Source organism: Coenobita brevimanus, chromosome 24 (genome assembly GCF_032717465.1).
Source record: "Coenobita brevimanus isolate Jiangsu-jjx chromosome 24, ASM3271746v2, whole genome shotgun sequence".
Classification (NCBI taxonomy): Eukaryota; Metazoa; Arthropoda; class Malacostraca; order Decapoda; family Coenobitidae; genus Coenobita; species Coenobita brevimanus.
This window is the reverse complement of record NC_136977.1, coordinates 5,098,778-5,111,005: the sequence shown is the minus strand read 5'-3', so window position 1 is coordinate 5,111,005 and position 12,228 is coordinate 5,098,778. Positions and strand designations below refer to the sequence as shown.

Sequence of the window (12,228 nt, the reverse complement as noted above, 5' to 3'; positions counted from 1 at the left end):
TCCCCCTGCTAATCCGGGCTTTTTCCAATATATCAGACATTAGTCTGGATTGCATGAACAGTTTTTAAACTGTTTTGACTGCCACTGTGGTACTGTTCTATGTTATAACTTTACATTAATCAAATGGTATGATATATATAATCCCTGTACTATCCAGAAGCCCACTTTCCGGACACCCCACTTACCAGACATTGTGGGCCTGGACCTTCAGAACCCAGAATGGCCAAAAAAAGAAAAAAATTCCCCCCAAATCCATTTTTTTTCCCACCTGTAATTTGAAATTGCTGTGCGGCGCCAAACAGCTGTTTACACCACAGCACCTTCACCCCTTCCTTCCTCCACCCTCCCCTGTCAGGGTTGCCATTTGGTATTTTTCATTACCAAATGTGGACCAATCTGGTATTGAAAAATTCATTTGGTAATGAATCAGAATAATGCATTACCAAATGGATTTTTCACGTGTGAGGATACACAGGATGGAGATGGTGGATTGTCTGCTGTCTCTGATTAATCTGCTAGCCTACATGGCATGAAAATAATCAACATGCTGTTAATTATTAGGAGAGTGATTACATTTATTTCCACTTGTATATATAATTAGCAAAGCATGAATGCTAGCTTTACGAATTTGGTAATGAAAAGTTATATTTGGTAATGAAAACTGAGGAGTGTGGTAATGTGGCAAAGCTCCAATTTGGCAACTCTGCTCCTCCTTCACCACCAGTTACTGCTTAACTGCGATCATGAGTAGATGCTTATCGCAATGCATGGTGCACGTGCTCGTTTTTTGTGAATAAACAGTGAATACACTGCAATACCTCGCCACTAGACCACACAGGGATTTACAGTGTTAAGAAATTAGAATGCAGAGTGCAAAGGTTTAACTGTGAAGTGCAAACTGGCGGTTGAAACTGGCGTGGTGCAATTAACAATGTGCAGTGTTAAGCAATTATAACTCACAGTGCAAAGAATTACTGTAAGTGCAGCACAACACTGGATTACTGTATGTGCTTCAAGAGCATTTTCACCACTGCCAAAGCCTTAGAGAAGGCAGCCACAGACATGCTGTAAGTACCCTGGCTGAGATACAGTCACTTCTAATTCCTCATTCTTTGGTTCCTTTTCATTTATTTCATGCGATATGTCTGTTATTGGTGTGAATAGGGTCTTAAACAGGTTTAAATAGGTGCTATGCATGTCCAGTAGGGAGTTATTTAGGTGGCTTTCAAAGTTAGGCTGGGTTAGGGTCCTTAAGTACCAGTCCAAGAGCCAGAGGCCCACTTTCCGGACGGGACCACTTTCTGGACATGCCTTTGGCTCTATTACATTGGATAGTAGAGGGATTACTGTATAACAATACTGTACTGTAAACTGATAAACATATCTTTTATTTACCTTATTATGGTGAACACAGCTGAAGTGGTCAGACAGTCCAGATTGCTTCTGGCTTTATCGGACTTTTTCCGATATATAGGAATTTAGTCCGGTAGCTCCTTGAGTCTGATAAAAACGAATTCCAGTCTACTGAAGTCCATTATATCGAGGTTTTACTATATATATATTTATATATCTATATCTGTCTATCTATCTATCTATCTATCTATATACTACATCTATAGCTAGTAGGCTGTGATGTAGCAAGAATCACACTCAGGCAGCAACCAAGAGGTTCTAGGTTCGAATCCTGGGCCAACCATGAGACCTTTGGTAAGGTCTACTCTAGTCTGTTGGTACTTAAAACTGATATACAGTATGGATCTGGATCTACAATGCAACAGCTGCATATCTTAGACTGGGGGAATGTTTGATGCTTTTGTGAATAATGCAGTAGTATAAGACACTGCTGAAGTTCCAGGTCATAGCTCACACTACCCGTTACAGGTTACTCACACCTGGCAGGTCAACGTTCAACACCTAGAAAAGAAATAATTTTGAATACACTAGAAATAACATCAAGTAGATCATCATCATCACTTTACTTTTCTACCAACACAATGGGACAGGTTAGATCCTGAAACTGAAAAGAAAAACCATGAAGTAGAAAAAGCTATCAGCTGACTAGATTCTTAAAATGGACCATACATTAGTTCATGCACAATTCAAGTCTCCAGGATGATCGTCATTATCATACCAACCTCTTCTTCCCACACAAGGATGAGGTAAGGGGCTAAAGAGCAAGAGAATCCCTGACGGAAGGAGAACTAAACAACACCATGTCCAATGAAACAGGCCACACACTCATTCACTCTCCATTAACCCCCACCACGTTAATTCTTATCAACCCGGTTACCTTCCTTGAGTAATTGTTTTTGGACTTTTTTTTTTTTTCAATATTAAGTTGATTTTACGTCATCAGATCAAGTGTGTCTGAATTCGAACTCTTCATCACCCTCATCTTTTTGTAATTTACACCTCTTGGGTAGGTGTGAAGGTGGTGATAAGTTGCCAACACCGTGGGAGGTAGACAGGCATGAGTCCACCACTGCTGGGCTACAAACGAGAAATGAATTACTAAACATGCAGTATTTGGCAACTACAGTGTGGCAGGGCTTGGTAACTGCTCTGATGGCGTTGAGGAGACTCAACGTTCCCAGGGAAACCAATGACGCTTCCCGTGGTTGAAATTATGGCGCGGAGACCCATCGCCTCACATGAGGCGATCAGTATGGCCAGGGGTGGCCTACATTTCGCCTCATATGAGGCGATGAGCGCAGCAGGGGTTAAGCAGGCCACACTCACATTCACTGACCATTAAACAGGCCACACTCTCATTCACTGACCATTAAACAGGCCACACTCTCATTCACTGACCATTAAACAAGCCATACTCTCATTCACTCAGCATTAAACAGGCCACACTCACATTCACTGACCATTAAATAGGCCACACTCTCATTCACTCAGCATTAAACAGGCTACACTCTCATTCACTGACCATTAAACAGGCCATACTCTCATTCACTCAGCATTAAAAAGGCCACAGTCTCATTCACTGACCATTAAACAGGCCATACTCTCATTCACTCACAACTAAACAGGCCACGCTCTCATTCACTGACAGGCCACACTCTCATTCACTGACCATCAAACAGGCCACACTCTCATTCACTCACCATTAAACAGGCCACACTCTCATTCACTCACCATTAAACAGGCCACACTCATTCACTCACCATTAAACAGGCCACACTCTCATTCACTCACCACTGAACAGGCCACACTCATTCACTCACAATTAAACAGGCCACACACTCACTCATTCACCATTAAACAGGCCACACTATCATTCAGTCACCATTCAAGGCCCAGGAATCCTGACTCCACAGCACAAGCATAGCTTTCCACACAACTGTGCTTCACATTATCTAGCAGCTAGAATGAATCTGACAACAATCGCATACTGAGTAAAACTGGGTGCCAAACCCTTGTCATACATTCCTCCATACAAAATTGTTCCAACCAGCTCAATTGCCAGTCAGATCTCTTCAGAATGAAGTAAATCTCATTTCAAATGAACAAAGTAAAAGAAACTGTCAAGTACACAGGTTACATCTAACTTATGGTAATCTAACACTTAATGATGGTCAAAGCTGGTACTCTCAATTTATTATTATCCTAACCAATCATACTATTATCATCTTAGTCCCGTTTCCTGTTATGAGAAATGATATCTACATGAAAAATACTTTTCTTTCACAATATAAACCTTAAAGAGAATTCCTGTATCAACTTCCTCATTCCATGGTTGAGGTATGTACTTTTTTGGCATTTGAGGAAGAGAAGGAGTGCTCAGATGGTTCTGAATTTGGTAAAGCTGAAATTTGGTAAAATACAGCTCATTAAAGCAATAGTTTCCTTTTCTTTCTTCTTCTTCACTTTTTTATATATCTGGTAGCAGCCTGTGCCAATACACTGGACCTGTCATCATGTGTCAGACACATAATGTACCTATACAAATAAAACAATCACACAAACATTATCAAACCTTCTACAACATTCCACCTCCAGACATTCCAACACTAAGGAAGAAACACCTAGATAGTCACTTCATACACAGGGCAATACAACACACTGATGATAACACCATACTACAAGGCCACCTCCTGACACCCACCGATTAGGAATGTCCTTAAATAGAAAGAACTGAGTCCACCCAGCTAAGCTTAGAGCAAAACATTACCTAGCCCTCCACAGCTACTGGTCTAGTTTTGGGTTAGGTGAAATGACAGTGACAAGTGCCCAGCTTGAAGAATGGGCCCACACAACATAACACCTATAATGGAGCACAGCACAGCACATGCTGAATTGGTAGAGAGGTGGTCTGCAGTTCTAATGGACCCATGTTCAAATCCCGGCTGGGGCAGGCAACAGTTTAAGGATTTGAATTTCATTAAAGCAGGCTTTACTGATCTGACAGAAGGCCCGCCGACATGTCATAAAAATACCCCCACTAATACCAGCACACCAGTCCTGTTTGAGGCAGCCCTAGCATGCATTCAATATGGAAGGTGGGTGTTTGCACAGAAGTGGTGACATGTGGAGATGTATGGAATGTAGGAGGACTACTGGGCCTTGAGAATGGGTTATGAAGCCTATGCCCAGAGTCAGACCCATTAAAAATAATAATAATAATAATACTCTGACACAATATTAACAGTGCTTAGAACCTATGGAGCAACCCCATAGGAGCAGTTACTTACCTGCAGTCGACGAGTCTACTCAATCTGATGGACCATGGTTGAAGGACAGCAACAACACATTCAGTGTCCTGGGATCTCTTCAGCATGGTAAAAATGCAGCATTACCTAAAATAAAATGTAAAGCAGGTATTCCAGAATCAAAGGGTTTACTTTACCTTAACCAAAATTTGTGAAGGCCTGAGTAAATTTACCTGTCCTGTAACCTTGGCTATGGGGTGGGCGTGCCTGGATGATGCCTCTGCCACTCGAGTCACCAGCTGCATCACCTTCTGCCGCTTGGATGGTGGTGGGGACCCACTTTTGTCCCCACCTTCATCCACCTGCTCTTCACTCTCACATCCTGTCACCACTTGAAGCAGGATGGGGCCATTGGTACTGCCTGAAAACATTGCAAATAGTACAGCAAGTAGTTTGGTGTCCTGCCCTTAAATGTTTTGGACTAGGACATTATAGCCTTGGGTCCCTACACTCCTAAGAAGGTAATATGGGACTGGCTGATACTGTTTACCATTAAAAGTCCTCATTACTTGTTGCCTTTTTATACATTCTTTTTGCAATTAGGTCTAACATAAATTACAAAATGTTAACCTATGCAAGTTCCACTGCTACCTATAAAGCTGATTTATCAATTTCTTGAAATCTGCAGTACCAGCAGGGTGATACAAAAGAACACATTCCTGACAGTCTTGTGGTAGCTATGAACAGTGACAAACGGGGAGATATAGTTTATAAGTTCACTTCACACACAGCAAATCTCAGTGGCACTGGAGAGGATACTCCATTAATTAACATTTTCATGGCAGGATGCAAGATGAGAAAAAAATTACTGAATGTAAATAAAGCCAAGCACATCAAACATCTACTGCAAAGAAACACATATAGCTTAAAATGCAGTGAGAAATAAATGGTTATTCATGTGGGAAACTGAAAAGAGGGAATAGAGATATGCTTTTCATATAAACAGCCAACAATATTGACACTGGTATGATTGTACAATATACCATGATGCTAAACTACTGATTATGTAAAATCTATGCTGACTATATGGTCTTATAACAAAATTTGTAGCCTCTTCAACAGAGTAATGTCTTGCTACCATCAGGCAGGCTTATCCTCCCAAGGAAAGCCTTCTGGAACTGGAGAGGTTAAATATCACCTTTATTATGCTCATCTTGACTAGGAAGCTATCGTAAGCTGAACAAAACTTCTGGTAGCTAGCAGCAAGAATTTACTTGAGAAGATGCTATTGTACTGAAGATGTTAGTGTATACCTGTCAGTGCTGCATACTGCTCTGGACTCAGTGTAATAACTTGAGTGACTTCTTGACTTTCCTCCCCCTCATCATCACCCGTGGCTGTGGCTGGCAAAAGAGCTGGCAAGCATGGAGACAAATGAACTGGTGATGATGCTGGAGATGGGTCTATTGTCTTGGTTTCGGCTTTGTCAGAAGTGCATTTATCATCTCTCTTTTTAGGTTCCTCTTCGACAGGTGGGTCTTTTGGTAATGTGTTGGTGGGAATCAGAGGGAGTTCCTGTATGGATCAATAGGTACCCTAAGCCCTGTAATCAAACTGCATGCTTTACTGAAATTTTTTTTACTACCTACAGAAACTTTTATTCTGAGTCAGGGAGAAAATGCAAGTCACATCTAACCTTTTCAAGTCTTTCCAAAGCTGAATAAAAGTGTAGAGAGCAATAGTGAAATTTTTAAAATGTCATCAGATTGATGGGGTTAAACAAGATATTCAGCAGAGCAAATTCAAACACACATATATGACGCTGAGCTGTCCTTGTCCTTATATGTCATAATTATATCACTACTTCCTTGGGACATTAGTAACATTTTCATAAAATATTTATAATCTTCAAATCAGTTTTCCTGTAATCTGGTAGAGAGAGAGAGAGAGAGAGGGGAAAATGTAATATCTATTCACATAAGTGGCTGATATATTCACAAATAATTCTCCTTGAGCTTTCACAGTTATAAACCAGTGTATATTTTACCTTCTAGCTAACACTACAAGATGTTATTCAGCTAAGGGAAACCTCCAGCAGTTACAAAGGTCAACACACTTAACTCCTACCTGATTTATTTCACCCACTATACATATCATTTACCAGTACTGTGTTGTACATATTCGTAGCCTTATGCTAACGCTATTATTCCAGTTAGTTTTTTACTATTAGTTTACACAATATACATGGACTGTAAAATACCTGTAATTCATTTAACTTATACATTACGTTAACTTTCTCCTGTGTGTATGTGGAATGCAACAGAGAAAGTTACCTTCACACATTAAAAACAAGCACAAGTTGTTAACACAAAATTTTACTTTAATGTGATTTATAACAAGGATATCAGTAAATGCAAGATTATTAAATCAGTTTTTTCTATATCATCCAGACATATCCTTAATTCACTGAACTTTTCCTCCAGCCAACTAACGAAGACCATCCATCCATCATCCAATCCTACGCTGCCCCACAAGGAGCGTAGAAGACCGAGGCTAGGCAAGTTGGTCCTGACATTTAAGATAAGAGTGACCAGCCTCACTCATCCTTGAGTGGCATTATGTGAGCAATAACCCGAACCACCCCTTGGCTATAAACCTTCACTGGCTCAATCCGACTGGAGCGCCATAATTACCCAATAAACCACGAGGGACCATAATTTGGTTATATGGTTATCACCCAGCATAGTAAATGGTTTCCTGGTGTACAGGAAACCATTTGGCTAGTCACTCTGTGTACAGTCACCCGCTGACAGATGGAAGAGAAAAGAATGAAGAAAAGAAAGACAAAAGAGGAAGGAAGGAAAGAAGGAAGGAGGACAGGGAAGGGGAGTCACATGAAAGCAGCACTACGTCGAGTGAGTGGATGATGAGTGCCCCCCAACTGCCACTAACTAGGAAGATAACTATAAGTAATGGCTAAAAATAAAGGTGAGCAAAGTGAGTGCATGAATTATCGTGGCATAAGCCTATTGAGTGTGGCTGGGAAGGTATATGGAAGAATTTTTATAGAGAAATTAAGAGACATATCAGAAGTCCTAGTGAGTGATGAACAGGGTGGCTTTAGGAGTGGTAAAGGATGTGTGGATCAAATATTTCCAGTGAGACAGATAGTGGAGAAGGCTTGTGAGAAGGACTATAAGGTGTTTAAGGCATTTATAGATCTGGAAAAGAATAAGACAAAGAAGACAAAGAAGGATTGTGGAAGGTTCTACGCATGTATTTTTTTTTTTTTTTTTTTTTTAATGCGAGGAAGAAGGAACCAAAGGCCATGAGCCCGCAATAACAGTTCCCTCCAAGAGAAAAACAAAATACAATATAGAGCCAAATTCAAGATCCGATCATTTTGAGATGCCTGGACACACTGCGTTTGAAAGACTGGAGATCATAGGCAGCAGGAAATACAGACAGAGGGAGACAGTTCCAGAGCTGACCTGTTGCATAAATGAAAGACTGGGAGTAACGGTTAACTCTTGCATTAGAGAGTTGGACAGAAAAAGGATGAGAGTTTGCTGCCAGACGGGTGCTTCGCGCCCGTCGTAGAGGTGGAGGAACGCAAGCAGAGAGTTCAGAGGAGCAGTGACCATTAAAGTAGCGATAGAAAAGAGATAAAGATGCAACAGTGCGGCGAAGAGACAGAGGTTGAAGGGAGTCAGTAAGAGGAGGAGAGTTAATGAGACGAAAAGCCTTTGCCTCCACCCTATTGAGAAGAGCTGTATGTGGGGAGCCTCCCCACACATGAGAGTTGTACTCCACACAGGGGCGGATAAAACCCCTGTATAGAGTCAACAATTGTGCAGGGGTGAAGAAAGTGCGGAGTCGGCTTAGCACACCCAATCTCTTGGAAGCAGATTTTAAAAGAGATGTAATATGATATTTCCAAGATAAGTCCCGAGTAAATGAAACCCCAAGCATGTTCAAGGATGATGCAGGATTAAGCTGAATATTATTAAACATTAGTGGGTATACCTGTGGAAGATTTTGTCGGGTTGATAGGTGTAAGAACTGAGTCTTAGATGCATTAAAGACAACCATATTATTTTTACCCCAGTCAGAGATACGAGCCAAATCAGACATTAGGTGTGCCACAGCCTCATCCCTTGCTTGTTGAAGTAACTGTTGAGATGGGCGTTGCGGGAACCGAATGGAAAGGTGAAGGGTGGAGTCGTCAGCGTATGAGTGGATAGGGTTAGATGTACAGCTTAGAAGATCATTGATGAATAAAAGGAAGAGAGTTGGAGATAGGACAGAGCCCTGAGGAACACCACTGTTGATAGATCTAGGAGAAGAACGATGGCCGTCTACAACAGCGGCTATAGAACGACCAGAAAGGAAGCTAGCGATGAAGGCACAGATAGAAGGATAGAAACCGTAGGAGGGCAGTTTGGAAATTAAAGATTTATGCCAGACTCGATCGAAAGCCTTTGAGATGTCAAGTGCAATGGCAAAGCTTTCGCCAAAGTCCCGAAAGGAGGATGACCAGGAGTCTGAAAGGTAGGTGAGAAGATCGCCAGTGGAGCGTCCCTGACGGAACCCATACTGACGATCAGAAAGAAGGTTGTGATAGGAAAGATGCCTTAAAATTTTTCTATTAAGAATTGACTCGAAAACTTTTGAAATACAGGACGTTAAAGCAATTGGACGATAGTTGGAGGGTTGGGAGTGGTCACCCTTCTTTGGGACTGGCTGAATGAGAGCAAACTTCCAGCAAGAAGGAAAGGTACAAGTTGACAGACAAAGGCGAAAGAGTTTGCCTAGGCAGGGTGTAAGCACAGAAGCACAGTTCTTGAGAACAACAGGAGGGACCCCATCAGGCCCATATGCCTTGTTAGTACTGAGGCCAGTGATGGCAGAAAGTACATCAACTGAAGAAATTTTAATGTCAGCCATGAGGAAGTCAGAGGGGGGAAATGATGGAGGAACAGCACCGGAATCGTCTAAGGTAGAATTGGAGGAGAAAGTCTGTGCGAAGAGATCTGCTTTATCAGTAGAAGAAATAGCTACAGAACCATCACAGTAGAAAAGAGGAGGGAAGGATGATGAGGTAAAGTTGTTAGAAAGATTTTTGGCAAGATGCCAGAAGGAGCGGGAGGAATTCGAGTCGGAGAGTTGAGACCATTTAGTATGGATGAAATTATTTTTAGTAGAGCGAAGAACAGACTTAGCATGATTCCGGGCAGAAACGTAAAGATGGTGTGATTCAGGGGTGGGTTGGCTCCGGTACCTTTTGTAGGCCCTCTCCTTGTTGCGGACAGCATTAGAACAAGCGTGATTAAACCAAGGCTTTCTTGCATTAGTCAAAGGATATGAGAAAGGAATGTATGCTTCCATGCCCGAGAGAATAACCTCCGTAATGCGCAAGGCACACTCAGATGGCTCACGGCCATGGAAGCAATAATCATTCCAGGGAAAATCAAAGAAGTACTGCCTGAGGGCCTCCCAGTCCGCGGCTCCAAAATGCCACAGACGACGTTTCACTGGAGGGTCCACAGGCCGTACCGGAGTGATAGGACAGGTTAAGGTAATAAGGTTGTGATCGGAGGAGCCCAACGGAGAGAAAAGATTAACAGAGTAAGCAGAAGGATTAGTTGTGAGGAAGAGGTCAAGTATGTTGGAGCTCTCTCCAAGGCGGTCAGGGATACGGGTAGGGTGCTGTACAAGCTGCTCTAGGTCATTAAGGATAGAAAAGATGTAGGCTTGTTCACCAGGTGGATCCGTGAAAGGAGAGGAGAGCCAAAGGTGGTGGTGAACATTGAAATCTCCAAGAATGGAGATTTCAGAGAAAGGAGAAATGGATAGAATGTGTTCCATCGTAGAAGTAAGATAGTCGAAGAATTTTTGATAGTCAGTAGAATTAGGGGATAAGTAAACAGCACAGATATATTTAGTCAGAGAATGACAGGAAAGCCGAAGCCAGAGTGTGGAGAATTCAGAAGAATCCAGTTCAGGAACACGAGAGCAAGATAAGTCGTTGCGTATATATACACAACAGCCACCTTTGGCTTTGAAATGAGTATAGAGAAAGTAGGAGGATACAGAAAAAGGTTTGCTGTCAGTTGCCTCAGACAGCTGAGTCTCCGTTAGAAAAAGAAGGTGAGGTTTAGAGGAGGAGAGGTGGTGCTCAACAGAGCGAAAGTTAGAGGAAAGGCCGCGAATGTTGCAGAAATGAAGAAGAAGAGAGTCAGACCGTGGTTCCAGGCACCTTGAGTCGTCACCGGGAGACGGGCAGATGGTGGGGGCATTTATGGTCCCCCCCCCCTGGGGACTCCGAGGCTTGATAAGACGACGCCATTTTGGTAGATTTTGAATAGGAAGTGTAGTGTGTACTGTGCATGTAGTTTGGTGTAGATAGTTAGAGAAAATTGTACTGGAGAGCATGCTGGCCTACTCTCTGTGTAACTGAGACACTGAAAAAGTTCAGCAAAGGGGGATGGTCAGGAACTAGTCCTGAGGGCTGATGAAACGGGAGCTCCAGCACTCCCTGTCATCAGCTTTCCATCCACCTCGGGAGTACTGCCCTGCTCGACTGGTGCTACAGTCTACAGTCTACAGTGTAGAGGGTAAGCTGCTAGATGCCATCAAGAGTTTTTATGACGGTAGTGAAACATGTGTAAAAGTTGACGGGCATCTAAGTGAACGGTTCACAATCAGTGTGGGCATGCGACAAGGTTGTGTGATATCCCCATGGTTTTTCAATAACACAGGCTGAACAGAGTGGTACTCCCAAGGGGAATGGGAATGCTGGTGATAGGGAGAGCTGGAACTCCTGTTTCACTAGCTATCTAACCATCCCCCTCTGCTGACCTTTTCAGTGTGACAGTAACATGGAGAGTAGACCAGCATACTCTCCCAAACATTTCCTAACTATTGTATGCACTACACCACATGAACTTTACATTTCACACAACGTATCCCACTATGTTACAGGGGTTGGCACCAGCAAGGGCATGTGGCCAGAAAACTTTCCCCACGCTACCTACTGGCAGACTTTTTTTTTATGAGGGGGGGGGGGTATGGGGGTTCCGGTGGCATAGATCATGGGTCTGGGGTGAGATGGGGCTCGAACCTGTGCTAGAGGGAACAGGGCACTGCGGTTCCCAGGCTGCCGCTTCTGCCCAATAAAGAGGGGCCCAAACCTGGAAGTAGCACCCCAGGAGGCTGCCCTATCAGTGGGTGTATAATGGCGGGACAGTTGTAGTGCCAAGGCGCGCTTGGAGGGTGTCTCTGCAGCTGTCCTGGTGGGGTGCCCCGAGGCCACTACCACAACCACTGGTAAGCTGGTGGGCTAGGGGTCCCAGATCCATTGCCTGGACCTGGGACTGTGCAGGGGGTGAGGCCTGTGGTATGTCTACCCCCTTTTATTAATACTGACTATGACCAAATAGAAGAATCAGTTTCAAAGCAAGCCTGAGAACAGTAAATCACCCAGGGGGATGAAGCTGGGTTCATGGAATGTGGGAAGTTTGAGGGGAAGAGCAGTGGAAGTCGCTGAGGCATTCAGTTGAGGAATGTT

At 43.0% G+C, this 12,228-nt stretch overlaps 1 protein-coding gene across 1 annotated transcript in view; it reads right to left on the bottom strand.

The window, feature by feature from the left end:
• Positions 1-1,621: 1,621 nt before the first annotated feature.
• The window catches only part of Atac3 (Ada2a-containing complex component 3), a 72,936-nt gene continuing 62,329 nt past the window's right edge, over positions 1,622-12,228 (bottom strand). The window contains exons 13-15 of the mRNA XM_080267695.1: positions 5,972-6,233; positions 4,892-5,079; positions 1,622-1,914 (exon numbers count right to left, since the gene is read on the bottom strand). Of these exons, the coding sequence (XP_080123821.1) occupies positions 1,876-1,914; positions 4,892-5,079; positions 5,972-6,233 (489 nt within the window). The 3' untranslated portion in view covers positions 1,622-1,875. The remainder of the gene's footprint in view (positions 1,915-4,891; positions 5,080-5,971; positions 6,234-12,228) is intronic.